General features: G+C 43.1%; 1 protein-coding gene across 6 annotated transcripts in view; it reads left to right on the top strand.

The window, feature by feature from the left end:
• Positions 1–18,655, top strand: part of LOC117527488 (caskin-2-like) — a 172,381-nt gene that overhangs the window by 105,892 nt on the left and 47,834 nt on the right. For 4 of the 6 annotated variants that reach the window (XM_034189854.1, XM_034189856.1, XM_034189853.1 and 1 more), the window contains 7 exons: positions 7,852–7,946; positions 8,157–8,274; positions 8,470–8,643; positions 11,971–12,042; positions 13,781–13,917; positions 14,991–15,054; positions 15,132–15,229. In XM_034189854.1, coding sequence (XP_034045745.1) covers positions 7,852–7,946; positions 8,157–8,274; positions 8,470–8,643; positions 11,971–12,042; positions 13,781–13,917; positions 14,991–15,054; positions 15,132–15,229 — 758 coding nt within the window. The remainder of the gene's footprint in view (positions 1–7,851; positions 7,947–8,156; positions 8,275–8,469; positions 8,644–11,970; positions 12,043–13,780; positions 13,918–14,990; positions 15,055–15,131; positions 15,230–18,655) is intronic. The other 2 variants (XM_034189857.1, XM_034189858.1) reach the window with 2 other exon arrangements.

The raw sequence follows: 18,655 nt of genomic DNA, 5'->3' as shown, positions 1-18,655 counted from the left end.
AGATCGTCTGAGACCAGCCACTCGGACAGCTGCTGAAACAATCGGTTTGCATAACCAAAGAATTTCTGCACAAACTGTCAGAAACCGTCTCAGGGAAGCTCATCTGCATGCTCGTCGTCCTCATCGGGGTCTCGACCTGACTCCAGTTCGTTGTCGTAACCGACTTGAGTGGGCAAATGCTCACATTTGCTGGCATTTGGCACGTTGGAGAGGTGTTCTCTTCACGGATGAATCCCGGTTCACACTGTTCAGGGCAGATGGCAGACAGCGTGTGTGGCGTCGTGTGGGTGAGCGGTTTTCTGATGTCAGTGTTGTGGATCGAGTGGCCCATGGTGGCGGTGGGGTTATGGTATGGGCAGGCATCTGTTATGGACGAAGAACACAGGTGCATTTTATTGATGGCATTTTGAATACACAGAGATACCGTGACGAGATCCTGAGGCCCATTGTTGTGCCATACATCCAAGAACATCACCTCATGTTGCAGCAGGATAATGCACGGCCCCATGTTGCAAGGATCTGTACACAATTCTTGGAAGCTGAAAATGTCCCAGTTCTTGCATGGCCGGCATACTCACCGGACATGTCACCCATTGAGCATGTTTGGGATGCTCTGGACCGGCGTATACGACAGCGTGTACCAGTTTCTGCCAATATCCAGCAACTTCGCACAGCCATTGAAGAGGAGTGGACCAACATTCCACAGGCCACAATTGACAACCTGATCAACTCTATGCGAAGGAGATGTGTTGCACTGCATGAGGCAAATGGTGGTCACACCAGATACTGACTGGTATCCCCCCCCCAATAAAACAAAACTGCACCTTTCAGAGTGGCCTTTTATTGTGGACAGTCTAAGGCACACCTGTGCACTAATCATGGTGTCTAATCAGCATCTTGATATGGCACACCTGTGAGGTGGGATGGATTATCTCAGCAAAGGAGAAGTGCTCACTATCACAGATTTAGACTGGTTTGTGAACAATATTTGAGGGAAATGGTGATATTGTGTATCTGGAAAAAGTTTTAGATCTTTGAGTTCATCTCATACAAAATGGGAGCAAAACCAAAAGTGTTGCGTTTATATTTTTGTTGAGTGTGTATATATATATATATATATATATATATATATATATATATATATATAAAAACATGATTGGAATAGAAAAAAATAGGTGCATCTTATTTACAATATGTGAAGTGGAATTTAGATGTGATAAGGTGACATTAGTGCTGGGATTTGTAAACGAGTTGTTATTGCACATGATTTGTGGACATATTAATGTTGCACGTGAGTTGCGGACATATTATTGCATGTGGTTATTTCATAGTGTTATTGTACAGTCTGACAGCAGCAGGGAGGCACGAACTGCGGTATTGTTTCTTCTTGCACTGAGGGTGCCTCAGTCTGTCACTGAAGGAGCTACTCAGCTCCACTACAGTCCGGTGCAGAGGGTGAGAGGAGTTGTCCATGATGGATTTGAACTTGGCTAACACCCTCCTCCACCCTCCTCCTCACCCACCCCCAAGTTACTTTATTAGTTGCATTCAGCAGCTGCTGACAAGTTGTCCGCAGGTGCTAATGAAGTAACTAATATAGTAACTTTTCAAAGTAACTGGCAACACTGCAGCCTGGGACCAAAAAAAAAATGGTTTTGGTCTTTATAGCTCATTAGTTTAAGCCATAAACTATGCATTATTAGGGGCGTGATTGATTTGAGAGACAGTAACTAGCCTGTGCTCCTGTGTTTCCCTAGTGCATTTAACACCGTGCAACCACACCTCATGGTACACAAGCTGCTCCAGATGAATGCTAACCCCCACTTCATCCTTTGGGTCCTCTCTTTCTTCACAGGGAGAGAGAGATCAGAGGGTCAGGGTGAATGGTCACCTCAGCACTGTTCAGACAGTATCAACCAGTTCACCTCAGGTTCAATCATCTCTCCACTTCTCTTCACTCTGTACACTAACGACTGCAGGCGCACCGCCCCGGGAATATCCTACATCAAGTACTCAGATGATACAGTAATCATGGACACCTCAAACACAATCGGACTACTGCAAACAGAACTGGACTTATTGTCCAGATCTTAATGTATCCAAGACTAAAGAAATAGTCATTTACTTCCACCATGGCCACCTCACCACACCTTCACTCAAAGTCTGCAGTGAAATAATTGAAAAGGTTAATTCATATAAATATCTCGGCTCTGTAATCGACCATAAATTTACATTTCAACTCAACACTGAGTATATTTTTTCAAAATGCCAACAGCACCTCTTTTTCTCTGTAAGCTCTGAAAACGTCAGACCATTCTTACCGTTTTCAATAAATGTTTCATTGAATCCATCCTCATATTCAACATCACCGCCTGGTTTGACTCACTTACTCTCACTCACCGCAACACTCTTAATAAAATGATCAAAATTAGCAGCGAAATCATTGGTGAGGAACAGCAATCACTCACCACCATCTATAGCACCAGAGTCCTGAGGAAAGGCAACCAGATCTCCACTGACCCCTCTCACACCCTGCACCCTCACTATACCCTGCTGCCCTCAGGACGCAGGTACAGGTCACTCCCACTGAGGACAAAGAGTGCCACCCCCAGCTTCCTCCCCACCTCCATTCCCCTGTTAAATAGTTGACTACTACATTAAACTGTAGCTGAGGACTAGTATGTTTAACTTTGTTTTTAATCTATTTAAGGTATTTATTATGGAATTCATGAACTTTGGAGTGTAATCTGTGAATGGTCATGTGCTATGTTTTATTTGTTTCTGCTCTGGCGCTTTCTCTGCAAATGAAGTTCCTAGCGGAAGAATAAAGTTGATTTGATTTGAGATATATTGAGAAAATATGATGATTATAGTTTATAAGGCCAAAGCCACTCACCATTCTACAAAATTATGCATTAATCAACCAATCAATCAATCAATCAATCAATCAGTATGATATATTGGCTATATATGTTGGCTCTCACTGCGGTATTGTATCACTTCCTGTTCCGGAGCACAGCGGTGTTTTTCTGTATCTGTTAGCTGTTTAATCTGCGCAGTTAGATTGATCTAGTTATCTAGATTACGATTTGTTTCCCAGTGTAATCTTTACGTGCCTTAACTAAAGCACTCCTTCTGCTGAATCGCCTCTAAATTATTTACACATTATTCACTTTGCGTGTTTTTAGGAATCCGCTAGCTTAGCGTAGCTACTAGCTCTTAGCCGATTTAGCATGGCGGCTTCTCCTGTCTCTCCCGCACTTTTCTGCTCTGGGTGTGAAATGTTTAGTTATTCCTCGGCCTCCTTTAGCAGTAACGGTACTTGTAATAAGTGTAGCTTATTCGTAGCTTTGGAGGCCATGCTGGGCGAATTGGAGACTCAGCTCCGCACCGTGGAAAATTCTACAGCTAGCCAGGCCCCTGTAGTCGGTGCGGACCAAGGTAGCTTAGCCGCCGTTAGTTACCCCCTGGCAGATCCCGAGCAGCCGGGAAAGCAGCCCGACTGGGTGACTGTGAGGAGGAAGCATAGTTCTAAACAGAAGCCCCGTGTACACCACCAACCCGTTCACATCTCTAACCGTTTTTCCCCACTCGACGACACACCCGCCGAGGATCAAACTCTGGTTATTGGCGACTCTGTTTTGAGAAATGTGAAGTTAGTGACACCAGCAACCATAGTCAATTGTCTTCCGGGGGCCAGAGCAGGCGACATTGAAGGAAATTTGAAACTGCTGGCTAAGGCTAAGCGTAAATTTGGTAAGATTGTAATTCACGTCGGCAGTAATGACACCCGGTTACGCCAATTGGAGGTCACTAAAATTAACATTAAATCGGTGTGTGACTTTGCAAAAACAATGTCGGACTCTGTAGTTTTCTCTGGGCCCCTCCCCAATCAGACCGGGAGTGACATGTTTAGCCGCATGTTCTCCTTGAATTGCTGGTTGTCTGAGTGGTGTCCAAAAAATGAGGTGGGCTTCATAGATAATTGGCAAAGCTTCTGGGGAAAACCTGGTCTTGTTAGGAGAGACGGCATCCATCCCACTTTGGATGGAGCAGCTCTCATTTCTAGAAATCTGGCCAATTTTCTTAAATCCTCCAAACCGTGACTATCCAGGGTTGGGACCAGGAAGCAGAGTTGTAGTCTTACACACCTCTCTGCAGCTTCTCTCCCCCTGCCATCCCCTCATTACCCCATCCCCGTAGAGACGGTGCCTGCTCCCAGACTACCAATAACCAGCAAAATCTATTTAAGCATAAAATTCAAAAAGAAAAAATAATATAGCACCTTCAACTGCACCACAGACTAAAACAGTTAAATGTGGTCTATTAAACATTAGGTCTCTCTCTTCTAAGTCCCTGTTGGTAAATGATATAATAATTGATCAACATATTGATTTATTCTGCCTAACAGAAACCTGGTTACAGCAGGATGAATATGTTAGTTTAAATGAGTCAACACCCCCGAGTCACACTAACTGTCAGAATGCTCGTAGCACAGGCCGGGGCAGAGGATTAGCAGCAATCTTCCATTCCAGCTTATTAATTAATCAAAAACCCAGACAGAGCTTTAATTCATTTGAAAGCTTGTCTCTTAGTCTTGTCCATCCAAATTGGAAGTCCCAAAAACCAGTTTTATTTGTTATTATCTATCGTCCACCTGGTCGTTACTGTGAGTTTCTCTGTGAATTTTCAGACCTTTTGTCTGACTTAGTGCTTAGCTCAGATAAGATAATTATAGTGGGCGATTTTAACATCCACACAGATGCTGAGAATGACAGCCTCAACACTGCATTTAATCTATTATTAGACTCTATTGGCTTTGCTCAAAAAGTAAATGAGTCCACCCACCACTTTAATCATATCTTAGATCTTGTTCTGACTTATGGTATGGAAATAGAAGACTTAACAGTATTCCCTGAAAACTCCCTTCTGTCTGATCATTTCTTAATAACATTTACATTTACTCTGATGGACTACCCTGCAGTGGAGAATAAGTTTCATTACACTAGAAGTCTTTCAGAAAGCGCTGTAACTAGGTTTAAGGATATGATTCCTTCTTTATGTTCTCTAATGCCATATACCAACACAGTGCAGAGTAGCTACCTAAACTCTGTAAGGGAGATAGAGTATCTCGTCAATAGTTTTACATCCTCATTGAAGACAACTTTGGATGCTGTAGCTCCTCTGAAAAAGAGAGCTTTAAATCAGAAGTGTCTGACTCCGTGGTATAACTCACAAACTCGTAGCTTAAAGCAGATAACCCGTAAGTTGGAGAGGAAATGGCGTCTCACTAATTTAGAAGATCTTCACTTAGCCTGGAAAAAGAGTCTGTTGCTCTATAAAAAAGCCCTCCGTAAAGCTAGGACATCTTTCTACTCATCACTAATTGAAGAAAATAAGAACAACCCCAGGTTTCTTTTCAGCACTGTAGCCAGGCTGACAAAGAGTCAGAGCTCTATTGAGCTGAGTATTCCATTAACTTTAACTAGTAATGACTTCATGACTTTCTTTGCTAACAAAATTTTAACTATTAGAGAAAAAATTACTCATAACCATCCCAAAGACGTATCGTTATCTTTGGCTGCTTTCAGTGATGCCGGTATTTGGTTAGACTCTTTCTCTCCGATTGTTCTGTCTGAGTTATTTTCATTAGTTACTTCATCCAAACCATCAACATGTTTATTAGACCCCATTCCTACCAGGCTGCTCAAGGAAGCCCTACCATTATTTAATGCTTCGATCTTAAATATGATCAATCTATCTTTGTTAGTTGGCTATGTACCACAGGCTTTTAAGGTGGCAGTAATTAAACCATTACTTAAAAAGCCATCACTTGACCCAGCTATCTTAGCTAATTATAGGCCAATCTCCAACCTTCCTTTTCTCTCAAAAATTCTTGAAAGGGTAGTTGTAAAACAGCTAACTGATCATCTGCAGAGGAATGGTCTATTTGAAGAGTTTCAGTCAGGTTTTAGAATTCATCATAGTACAGAAACAGCATTAGTGAAGGTTACAAATGATCTTCTTATGGCCTTGGACAGTGGACTCATCTCTGTGCTTGTTCTGTTAGACCTCAGTGCTGCTTTTGATACTGTTGACCATAAAATTTTATTACAGAGATTAGAGCATGCCATAGGTATTAAAGGCACTGCGCTGCGGTGGTTTGAATCATATTTGTCTAATAGATTACAATTTGTTCATGTAAATGGGGAATCTTCTTCACAGACTAAAGTTAATTATGGAGTTCCACAAGGTTCTGTGCTAGGACCAATTTTATTCACTTTATACATGCTTCCCTTAGGCAGTATTATTAGACGGTATTGCTTAAATTTTCATTGTTACGCAGATGATACCCAGCTTTATCTATCCATGAAGCCAGAGGACACACACCAATTAGCTAAACTGCAGGATTGTCTTACAGACATAAAGACATGGATGACCTCTAATTTCCTGCTTTTAAACTCAGATAAAACTGAAGTTATTGTACTTGGCCCCACAAATCTTAGAAACATGGTGTCTAACCAGATCCTTACTGTGGATGGCATTACCCTGACCTCTAGTAATACTGTGAGAAATCTTGGAGTAATTTTTGATCAGGATATGTCATTCAAAGCGCATATTAAACAAATATGTAGGACTGCTTTTTTGCATTTACGCAATATCTCTAAAATCAGAAAGGTCTTGTCTCAGAGTGATGCTGAAAAACTAATTCATGCATTTATTTCCTCTAGGCTGGACTATTGTAATTCATTATTATCAGGTTGTCCTAAAAGTTCCCTAAAAAGCCTTCAGTTAATTCAAAATGCTGCAGCTAGAGTACTGACGGGGACTAGAAGGAGAGAGCATATCTCACCCATATTGGCCTCTCTTCATTGGCTTCCTGTTAATTCTAGAATAGAATTTAAAATTCTTCTTCTTACTTATAAGGATTTGAATAATCAGGTCCCATCTTATCTTAGGGACCTCATAGTACCATATCACCCCAATAGAGCGCTTCGCTCTCAGACTGCAGGCTTACTTGTAGTTCCTAGGGTTTGTAAGAGTAGAATGGGAGGCAGAGCCTTCAGCTTTCAGGCTCCTCTCCTGTGGAACCAGCTCCCAATTCAGATCAGGGAGACAGACACCCTCTCTACTTTTAAGATTAGGCTTAAAACTTTCCTTTTGCTAAAGCTTATAGTTAGGGCTGGATCAGGTGACCCTGAACCATCCCTTAGTTATGCTGCTATAGACTTAGACTGCTGGGGGGTTCCCATGATGCACTGTTTCTTTCTCTTTTTGCTCTGTATGCACCACTCTGCATTTAATCATTAGTGATCGATCTCTGCTCCCCTCCACAGCATGTCTTTTTCCTGGTTCTCTCCCTCAGCCCCAACCAGTCCCAGCAGAAGACTGCCCCTCCCTGAGCCTGGTTCTGCTGGAGGTTTCTTCCTGTTAAAAGGGAGTTTTTCCTTCCCACTGTAGCCAAGTGCTTGCTCACAGGGGGTCGTTTTGACCGTTGGGGTTTTACATAATTATTGTATGGCCTTGCCTTACAATATAAAGCGCCTTGGGGCAACTGTTTGGCGCTATATAAAAAAATTGATTGATTGATTGATATATTAATCATTTTGCATTAATCAGTCAATCACACTCCATGCCTTTACCCATTTTGGTTTGTCCAGGAGTCAGGCAGGGTCCAATAATGCCACTGTAGAGCCTCAAACCTGCTCTTCAGAAATCTTACCAGTGTCGTCGTGGAGGCGTTGTCATTATATAGACAGTCTGGGGTGCTGCCTAGTCTCTGTAGGATTCTGAAGTTCTGTTCCCACATCAGGTCTTGATCAAAGCTGTTTCTGATTGTCTGTCTTATAGATGCGACTGGCGTCCTGCAGGTCCGAGCTTTGAAGGACTATTGGAACGTCCATGATCCCACAGCCCTCAACATTCGTGCTGGTGATGTCATCATGGTATGTTGATTGGGGGTCAAAGTATCATTTAACATGAATGTCACAACCAAGTATCTTGGGTGAGGAGGGTGGAGCTTCCTCAGAACTATAATAAAATCTGTTTCAGGGTAAGTCCAAACTTTTCACCAGGTTTTCCTCACATACAGCTGCTGTGATGCAGGTCAGTCTGCACCCTTTGGTTCCAATGCTAGTCTCATTTCCTTTCTGCAGGTGATTGAGCAGCACGTAGATGGCCGTTGGAAAGGTCACATCCATGACAGCCAGAGGGGGATGGACAGGGTGGGCTTCTTTCCTCCCTCCATTGTGGAGATGATCAGCAGACGATTAGGTCAGTTATAGGCAGTGTACCAGTCCACAGTCTAATCTTCCTCCTTCAGACCACCCCGCACTTCCTGTCTCACTCCTACTTTTGGCATCCATCTCTCAATTCATGCCATGTAAAGATTTACCCTCATCCCTAACCATCAGCTTGATAACATCCTCCTACTCTTCCTCCTGTTCTCGGCATCGTCTCCTCTTGTAGGGGGCACCCTGTCCCGGCACGCCTCTTTGCCTACTCAGCGCCAGCAGCTGCTGTCCAGAGCTCCCCTCTCCTCCAGTGTCAGCTCCACCTCTCACACTGATGACTCCTACACTCTGTATGCCCCTCCCACACATGTGGTGCTGCCACTACCCAACGGTCTCAGTACCAACACAGGTATACACACGCACAGTGCCAACACGGGTATACACACGCACAGTACAAACACAGGTATATATACGTGGACAGTACAGGTACAACCCCAATTCCGATGAAGATGGGACGTTGTGTAAAATGTAAATAGATCCAGAATACAATGATTTGCAAATCCTCTTCAACCTATATTCGATTGAACACACCACAAATACAAGATATTTAATGTTCAAACTGATTAACTTTATTGTTTTTGTGTAAATATTTGCTCATTTTGAAATGGATGCCTGCAACACATTTCAAAAAAGCTGGGACAGGTATGTTTACCACTGTGTTACATCACCTTTCCTTCTAACAACAGTCAATAAGCATTTGGGAACTGAGGACACTAATTGTGAGTGTCATGATTGGGTATAAAAGGAGCATCCCCAAACGTCTCAACCGTTCAAGTCAAGTGGTTTTTATTGTCATTTCAACCATGTACAGTACATAGTGAGACGAAACAACGTTCCTCCAGGATCAAGGTGCTAATAATATACAATATACAATAAATACACAGGACCACATTAGTGGAGAGGAGGTGGTGCAGTATAATTTTAAACAGACTTATTTTTAGCAGCAGCTTTTCAGTTTTGTTATTGTCTTTGTGTGTGAGGTGTGTGTGTGTGTGTGTGTGTGTGTGTGTGTGTGTGTGTGTGTGTGTGTGTGTGTGTGTGTGTGTGTGTGTGTGTGTGTGTGTGTGTGTGTGTGTGTGTGTGTGTGTGTGTGTGTGATCAGTCAATGAGATGTGTGCAATTATCAGACCAGGCTGTTCAGGAGTCTGATAGCTTATGGGAAGAGTTCAGGAGTCTGATGGCTTGTGGGAAGAAGCTGTTACACGGTCTCGTTCTCGCCTCGTTCACAAGCAAACATGGGGCAAGGATCACCACTTTGTGAACAACTGTGTAAAAAAATAGTCCAACAGTTTAAGAACAATGTTTCTCAACATTCAGTTGCAAGGAATTTAGAGATTCCATCATCTACAGTCCATAATATAATCAGAAGTTTCAGAGAATCTGGAGGACTTTCTACACGTAAGTGACGAGGCCAAAAACCAACATTGAATGCTTGTGACCTTCGATCCCTCAGGCGGCACTGCATTAAAAACTGATCATTATGTAAAGGGAGAGCTAAGGGAGCGCTCCCTTTTTTTAGGGTGGCTGGGCACCCCCCTAGAGATAGGGTGAGGAGCTCGGAGTCGAGCCGCTGCTCCTCCATGTCGAAAGGAGCCAGCTGAGGTGGCTCAGACATCTTTTCCGAATGCCCCCTGGACACCTCGCTGAAGAGGTGTTCCGGGCACGTCCCACTGGGAGGAGGCCCCGGGGAAGACCCAGGACACGCTCATCTCAGCTCAGCTCAGTCTCTCAGCTGGCTTGGGAACACCTCAGGGTTCCCCCGGAAGAGCTGGGGGAGATGTGTGTTGATCGGGAGGTCTGGGCGGCTTTGCTTGAGCTGCTGCCCCCGCGACCCGACTCCGGATAAAGCGGAAGAAAATGGATGGATGGATGGATGGATGGATGGATGGATGGATGGATCATCGTGTAAAGGATCTTACCGCGTGGGCTCAGAAACACTTCAGGAAACCATTGTCAGTTAACACAGTTTGTCACTACATGTTCAAGTGCAAGTTAAAACTCTACCATGCAACGTGAAAGCCATACATCAACAACATCCAGAAATGCCACCGCCTTCTCTGGGCCTGAGCTCATTTGAAATGGACAGACACAAAGTGGAAAAGTGTGCTGTGGTCTGATGAGTCCACATTTCAAATTGTTTTTGGAAATCATGGACGTCATGTGCTCCAGACAAAAGAGGAAAAAGACTATCCAGATTGTGACCAGCGCAAACTTCAAAAGCCAGCATCTGTGATGGTATGGGGGTGTGTTAGTGCCCATGGCATGGACAGCTTACACATCTGTGATGGCACCATCAATGCTGAAAGATACATCCAGGTTTTGAAGCAACACATGCTGCCATCCAAACAACGTCTTTTTGAGGGACGTCCCTGCTTATTTCAGCAAGACAATGCCAAGCCACATTCTGCACGTGTTACAACAGCGTGGCTTCGTAGTAAAGAGTGCGGGTACTAGACTGGCCTGTCTGCAGTCCAGACCTGTTGCCCATTGAAAATGTGTGGCGCATTATGAACCCCAAAATATGACAACGGAGACCCCGGACTGTTGAACAGCTGAAGTCGTACAGAAGGAAAGTGATGTAACACAGTGGTAAACATACCACTATCCCAGCTTTTTTTGAAATGTGTTGCAGGCATCCATTTAAAAATGAGTAAATATTTGCACAAAAACAATTAAGTTTATCAGTTTGAACATTAAATATCTTGTCTTTGTGGTGTATTTAATTGAATATAAGCTAAAGAGGATTTGCAAATCATTGTATTCTGTTTTTATTTACATTTTACACCATGTCCTACCTTCATTGGAATTGGGGTTGTATGTATACGTGGAGAGTACAAATGTAGGTATACACACGCAGGCAGTACCAACATAGGTATACAAACGCACGGACCCAACACAGATATATATACATGGTCAGTGCAAACATAGGTATACACACACACACACACAGTACCAACACGGGTATACACATACATAGACCTAATACAGGTACAGTTGAATGTAAAGGTTTGGGCACCCCTCATAATTTTCATGATTATCCTTTATAAATCATTGGTTGTCTGGATCAGAAATTTCAGTTAAATATATCATATAGCATATGAACAGTGATATTTAAGAAGTGAAATGAAGTTTCTAGTATTTACAGAAAGTGTGCAATAATTCTTTTTATTTATTTTTTGCATTGTGTATCATATAGCCGATGAACACACTGATATTTGAAAACTACGCACACACGCACAGTACCAACACAGGTATACACATGCATAGACCCAGTACAGGTATATACGTGGATAGTAACAGCACAGGTATACACAGGCGTAGCATCAATACAGGTATACACATGCACAGTACCAACACAGGTATACACGTGCATAGTAACAACAAAAATACATGTGCATAGCACTGAAACAGTTATACACATTGCACCAACACAGGTATATATGTGCACAGTACAAACATAGGTGTACACACATTCCGTGTCAGCACAGGTGTATGCACTGTGGTCCCTCAGTACTACTGGAGGTATACTCACTCAGTACATGTGCGTGCTTACTGGGATGTTGGTTTTTAGAGTTTGGTTTTTGCTGATCCAGGTAAGTGTAAATCCTTTTCCGTAACCTCAGCCCCCATGTTGTACTGTAGCCTTTCCTTCCATCAGAGTCTTTGTGTCTGATAGGTTTGTCTTCTGGCTGCCTGTCTCAGCCTGGGTGTCCCCAGGACATCTGGGTCCTCAGAGACTTGTGCAATGGTAAGAGTCCCGTACCACCACCACATTCTGCCTGGCTGCCCCATTTACACTCCGCCTCGTGGTCACGTCTTCAAAGAGCCAGTACCAACAATGGCCAAATGAAGCTTTGCCTGTTCCTGTCTTATCGCACGTCACTTTGCTTCATGTCAGCCCAGTCGGCAATCTGTTTTTCTACCACAGAGAGCAAGAGTATTAAAGAACCTTTTTTTCTGCCACTGTGGAGGACGTTAGTCAAAGTTACAGGAAGTATTCCAGTAAATTCAGCCAATCTGCAGTAGACTGTAAATCCAGTCGCAGACGTTCTTGCCATCCATGAAGCCTGATGCTGCTGGCTGCGTTGCTGTCATCATGCCTCCAGCTGTGCTTTGCTCTGCCACAGCTTTCATTCCAGAAAAGCGCTGCTGCTCTAGGCTTATTAGGCTCCATCTCCAAACTGACGTGACCTAACAAAAATAAGACAGCAGGCCCTGGTCACATTAGGAATAGGAACCTGGTTACAGTGGCATTTTGGCAGCAAATTTTCTGACCAGATTTAATTTACCGTGTAATTTTCTGCATTCTGTGGACTTGATTTTGAGAAAGAGCTGAAAACATTTGGATGAATATTTGGTACAGATGCAGGTTTTGGTGACTCATGACGGACGACTATTCCCTATTCCTCCTTTGACAAGACCGAGTCAGTAGTATCAAGAATGAAGGTGACAATCAGCTAGCTTTATCATAGATTTATTTATTTTTTCCTTTCATAAAATCTGTGACTTCTATGGTATAAAGTAGGGGTGTCACAGATCACAAAACCCACATTTCGGATTGGATGCAGTTTTTAAGCCACAGATCACACCAGTGATCACACCACACCACTTGAGAACTAATATACTTTTGCAAGGCACTGCAAATAAAAAAAAAGAGAGACAGAAATACTACTTTGATTTCTGTTTTTGTGCATGAGAATGGGGAAGTCCTGAAAAATCCAGGTCCAGGTGGGGACCCTGGTGGGTAGCCAGGAGGTTCCTGGGTTTTAGACACAATCAGACCCATTTTCAGCCTTATTTTGCCATGTTTTGGCCTGAATGAAACAATAAAACACTTTTTACATAAATGTAGCTGTAGACTGCCAGCAAGATGGAAATCATCTGAAAATGCATAACCGACTAATCAAAGAACGCATTTATTGGACTGATTTTTATCAGATTCGATCAGTTTTGATATTCTCATCAACGGGTCACGCATCGGATTTATCAGTGCGCCGTTTGTGGAAATCAATGCGCAAAAGCGGCACTCCACAGAATGAGAGATATTGCTGAAATGGACCAGGAGGTGTGCATGACTGAAGAATAAAATAAAAGCATTAAAATAAAAGCTGTTATTTAAAAACAAATCTCCACAGTTCACATACATGCCGAACCATCAGGGCCGGCCTGTACAGACCACAGATCAGCTGTGTTACGCTACACCACTAGTATAAAGTCTTTCTCACACACGCACATACACACACTGTTCACAACACAGAGTCACTGCATCACTAAATATTAAGAACCACCTATTTATAAAGGTGTTAATGAAGTTGCCGTTTCCTGGTGTGACCACGGCTTTGGTTGGTGCCACATGTGTCATGTCTAATATCATTCTTTCTCCACACTGACATAAAGATGGAGCTTCCCTGATTTTTTTTTTTTCTCTGGTGCATGTTGCTTCATAATTTGTTTTTTTTTCCCCCTCTGGCTTGATATGTATCCAGCTGGGGACCGAAGTAGCGTTGGCAGTACAGGCAGCGTGGGCAGCACCCGCAGTGCCGGCAGTGGACAGAGCACAGAGAGCAACAACGCTCCAAGTGGACTCCAGCACAACAGCACACACCATGATAACACTAACAAGGTACAAACAGCAACACCACAGATCCTGAATCAGCATGAGCTCAGGCTGATTTACCATTCATCAGATTTTTTAGTTTTTAATTTAACCCTCATAAGACAACAGTATGCGTTGTGTAGTGCACATTTACTTTCTGGGACAAACTCAAAAAACTTTGTGGGTGATAGAATATTTGGTTTATGTGCAACCCAACATTATAGTGTGATGGTGAGATGAAGTCTTGTTGAAGTGCTGGAATCAATAAAAACGTCATTATTTGATCATTTAACAGCTCAGACTACTGACATCTGCTGGTCAAATAAAGTATAGCACATATTACACGTCACTGACCAGATAAATCAGTGGAGTCCATTGATTCCCACTTAGTATGTTTGTTGATATTAATGCAGAATTTGACATTTTAATTTAACATTTACCCTATGTCCTTGTGGGACACATCTTTAACAACACAAATAAAATCTGATACCCGCTCCCTGATTAAACCTGTTGTTCTCATCTCTGTGTCTGCAGGATTGTTCAGAAACTGAGGCAGTTTATTTTTTGTAAAACTCACTATAAATATTGTAAATATTAGTTATTAATAACAATAAATAGTATAAAAGATGAAGCGAGTGGCTGTATTATGGTAACTTTGCTGGTAAAAGTATTTGTCCCCTCTGGTTGTGAGACATTTTTAATCATTCGTTGGTATGTGCACAAGCTGTGACACAATCATGCTTGTTTGTGTGCACGTGTGTTAATATCAGTATGTACAGGAGATGAGCTCATTTGATTGTAATGACACAAATAACATCACCATTTATCAGCTTTTTAATAAATAACTAAAAATAAATGTGTAAATGCATTTCTTATTTTTAAACTTTGAGCATGAAATGTTTATTCTGTTTGACCACTAAGAACATCATCTGCAGGACGTACACCTGTCGTGTGTGTGGTGTGTGTGTATTACTTTGAGTTAAAAAAAAAAAGAAGAATCCCAGTTTTTATTTGTTTGCATTTGAACATTTTTGAGAAGTTTATAAGTGTGACTTGTCAACTTTAATTCTGAGTGTTTGATATTTTATTTCTCTGTGCAGGCAGCGCCCTCTGCTGGTGATTGTGTTCACTCAGACTCGGGCAAACAGCCTGATCAGGTGGCAGGTGAGTTTTCATTCATGAAGTTCAACTCAAACACACCTGTGGCCCTCGAGTGATGTCACTGTGTGATGTCACTGTAGGCGGAACTCCTCGCAAGCAGACTGTTACTGTCCAGAGGGTGGCAGAGCAGGGCTTCTCCCAGCAGTTTGTCCGGCCTCAGCAGCTGTTAGAGGGGAAGGTAATGTTGAGCTGTGAGGCTTTAATTTGCCATATTAATTCTTGATTGATTGTTTTATCTCAGTGATGTTGATATTGTGCGTAGAAAGACCTGAACACATCAACCATTATTCTACTAAAGCTGACAGGAAGCCAAGAAACGTGACCCATCTATGAACTCTGTTCTCCTCAGAGGAAGTCCAGGGGCCTCATGTACAAAACATGCGTATGCACAAAAACCTGGCGTACGCCTGTCTCCACGTCCACGTACAAATGTGTCAAAAGTGACTGGAGCGTGTGCATCAAATGTGCAGTGGATCACGCAAAAATCCTGGCTGGCGTATGCACGTTTCTACAGCTATTGTGTCATCTCTGATATGTACAAGTGATGCAGGGAGCCATTAATAGTGTGAAAACAAGAAGTCATCACAGTGATGTGCACAATCAGAGGCACACTGATGAACATTTAACACACCCACGTGTTTGCAATTATGTGGATGGATATAAAAACATGCGCAAAGTGATGCGTAAAATGGCACTAACAGTGGCGTTGTTGGAGGATCTTGCAAATGGTGCAATCTGACGTGAGCTGCGAGGATTTACTTCCAAATGAGAATAACTGGCTCGTAAACCAATTTCGATTACCAAGGCCGCCGTTACTGGAGTTGTGCACAGAACTGCGGTTGGCCCAGAGCGCAATACGACGACGAGCCAGGGTTTGTCTGTGCGCACACAGGTGCTGACCACACTGGGCTTCCTGGCATCAGGGGCATTCCAACATTACAGCGCATTTTGCAGAGAGGCCAGTTTCCCGAATGTAATTGCAGCTACTAACTGCACACATTTTGCTATAAAGGCGCCATCACAGGATGAATGTTCAAATCATATGTGGAGGCTGCACGATTGGGGGGGGGGGGGGGGGGGGGGCGCTTGTGTTTAAATAGTTTATTCATGTAATTGTTCCAAACGAAAGCTAGCGTGGACACATTAGGGAATATGCGCATTCAAATATGTTTTTATTATTATTAATGTCTTTTTTTATTTTTGCTTGATGGTGAGCTGCAGAGCTTAACAGACTTCCTGTGTTCAGTATTTGTCAATAAACGCATGTGTAAATTGTGAATGTCACACTGTCAGCAGAGGTGCACCTCACGTTTGTAACATCCGTGTGTGCACTGTTCTGTGTGTGTGTGTGCGTGCGGCCTCACACACGTGCTCCGTAGCTCCCACAAACTTTTTTCCAGTTTCATGATTAATCCGTTTAACAGTGAACTGAATAAACTGTCTCTGCATGTCTCCACATAATTTGCAGTCATCTAAAGAATAATTTCTTTCCTGCATTCATGTTGTCTGATGTGACGTCGTGGGGAATCCCTGCTCCAAGGGCTTATTTACATGAAATTGCATATTTAAACAAGGCGTGGTCAGGGAGGAGTTTGGTTCCATGGTCAATTCCACGTTCAGTAGGATGTACAAATGGAACGTGCGTGAATTCATGCCTACGCACACTTTCATACATCTGAATATTTTGTGCTTTCACCAGATTCAGAGTTTTGGCATGCGCCATGTTTTAGTCAAAAGTCCACACAAGTCTTTCTACATGAGGCCCCAGGTGTGGATCAGGAACAGTCAAGGGCAAGACTACATCCCTATGACATAGATTTTCAATGTTGTTTTCCACTTTATCAGCCATGTATAAATCTGGGTAGGATGAATTGAGTGATAATGCTACAGCAGACTTGCTTTTCAGGGGTGGGGGGAAGATACCCAGGTCAGGATATGTTACCGCCACCCAGTCATAAATGGGGAGGTCAAATAATACACGAGCAGGGAAGAAATTATAGAGGTGAATTGAGAGAATTTACACAAAAGAGGGGTCAAACAAATAGATATGTGTTCAAGATAGGAATAGGGTTCCTCAACCATATCATTGTTGTTTTCCACTGTGTCAGCCATATATAAATCTGAGTAGGATGAAGTGTGTGATAATACTGGTGGTTGGCTCTCACTGCGGTATTGTATCACTTCCTGTTCCGGAGCACAGCTGTGTTTTTCTGTATCTGTTAGCTGTTTAATCTGCGCAGTTAGATTGATCTAGTTATCTAGATTACGATTTGTTTCCCAGTGTAATCTTTACGTGCCTTAACTAAAGCACTCATTCTGCTGAATCACCTCTAAATTATTTACACATTATTCACTTTGCGTGTTTTTAGGAATCCGCTAGCTTAGCGTAGCTACTAGCTCTTAGCCGATTTAGCATGGCGGCTTCTCCTGTCTCTCCCGCACTTTTCTGCTCTGGGTGTGAAATGTTTAGTTATTCCTCGGCCTCCTTTAGCAGTAATGGTACTTGTAATAAGTGTAGCTTATTCGTAGCTTTGGAGGCCAGGCTGGGCGAATTGGAGACTCGGCTCCGCACCGTGGAAAATTCTACAGCTAGCCAGGCCCCTGTAGTCGGTGCGGACCAAGGTAGCTTAGCCGCCGTTAGTTACCCCCTGGCAGATCCCGAGCAGCCGGGAAAGCAGGCTGACTGGGTGACTGTGAGGAGGAAGCGTAGCCCTAAACAGAAGCCCCGTGTACACCGCCAACCCGTTCACATTTCTAACCGTTTTTCCCCACTCGACGCCACACCCGCCGAGGATCAAACTCTGGTTATTGGCGACTCTGTTTTGAGAAATGTGAAGTTAGCGACACCAGCAACCATAGTCAATTGTCTTCCGGGGGCCAGAGCAGGCGACATTGAAGGAAATTTGAAACTGCTGGTTAAGGCTAAGCGTAAATTTGGTAAGATTGTAATTCACGTCGGCAGTAATGACACCCGGTTACGCCAATCGGAGGTCACTAAAATTAACATTAAATCGGTGTGTAACTTTGCAAAACAATGTCGGACTCTGTAGTTTTCTCTGGGCCCCTCCCCAATCAGACCGGGAGTGAACATGTTTAGCCGCATGTTCCTCCTTGAATTGCTGGCTGTCTGAGTGGTGTCCAAAAAATGAGGTGGGCTTCATAGATAATGGCAAAGCTTCTGGGGAAAACCTGGTCTTGTTAGGAGAGACGGCATCCATCCCACTTTGGATGGAGCAGCTCTCATTTCTAGAAATCTGGCTAATTTTCTTAAATCCTCCAAACCGTGACTATCCAGGGTTGGGACCAGGAAGCAGAGTTGTAGTCTTACACACCTCTCTGCAGCTTCTCTCCCCCTGCCATCCCCTCATTACCCCATCCCCGTAGAGACGGTGCCTGCTCCCAGACTACCAATAACCAGCAAAAATCTATTTAAGCATAAAAATTAAAAAAGAAAAAATAATATAGCACCTTCAACTGCACCACAGACTAAAACAGTTAAATGTGGTCTATTAAACATTAGGTCTCTCTCTTCTAAGTCCCTGTTGGTAAATGATATAATAATTGATCAACATATTGATTTATTCTGCCTAACAGAAACCTGGTT

Source organism: Thalassophryne amazonica, chromosome 16, assembly GCF_902500255.1.
Source record: "Thalassophryne amazonica chromosome 16, fThaAma1.1, whole genome shotgun sequence".
Classification (NCBI taxonomy): Eukaryota; Metazoa; Chordata; class Actinopteri; order Batrachoidiformes; family Batrachoididae; genus Thalassophryne; species Thalassophryne amazonica.
The sequence above is the reverse complement of the archived record's forward strand: the minus strand, read 5'-3'. Positions and strand labels throughout refer to the sequence as shown.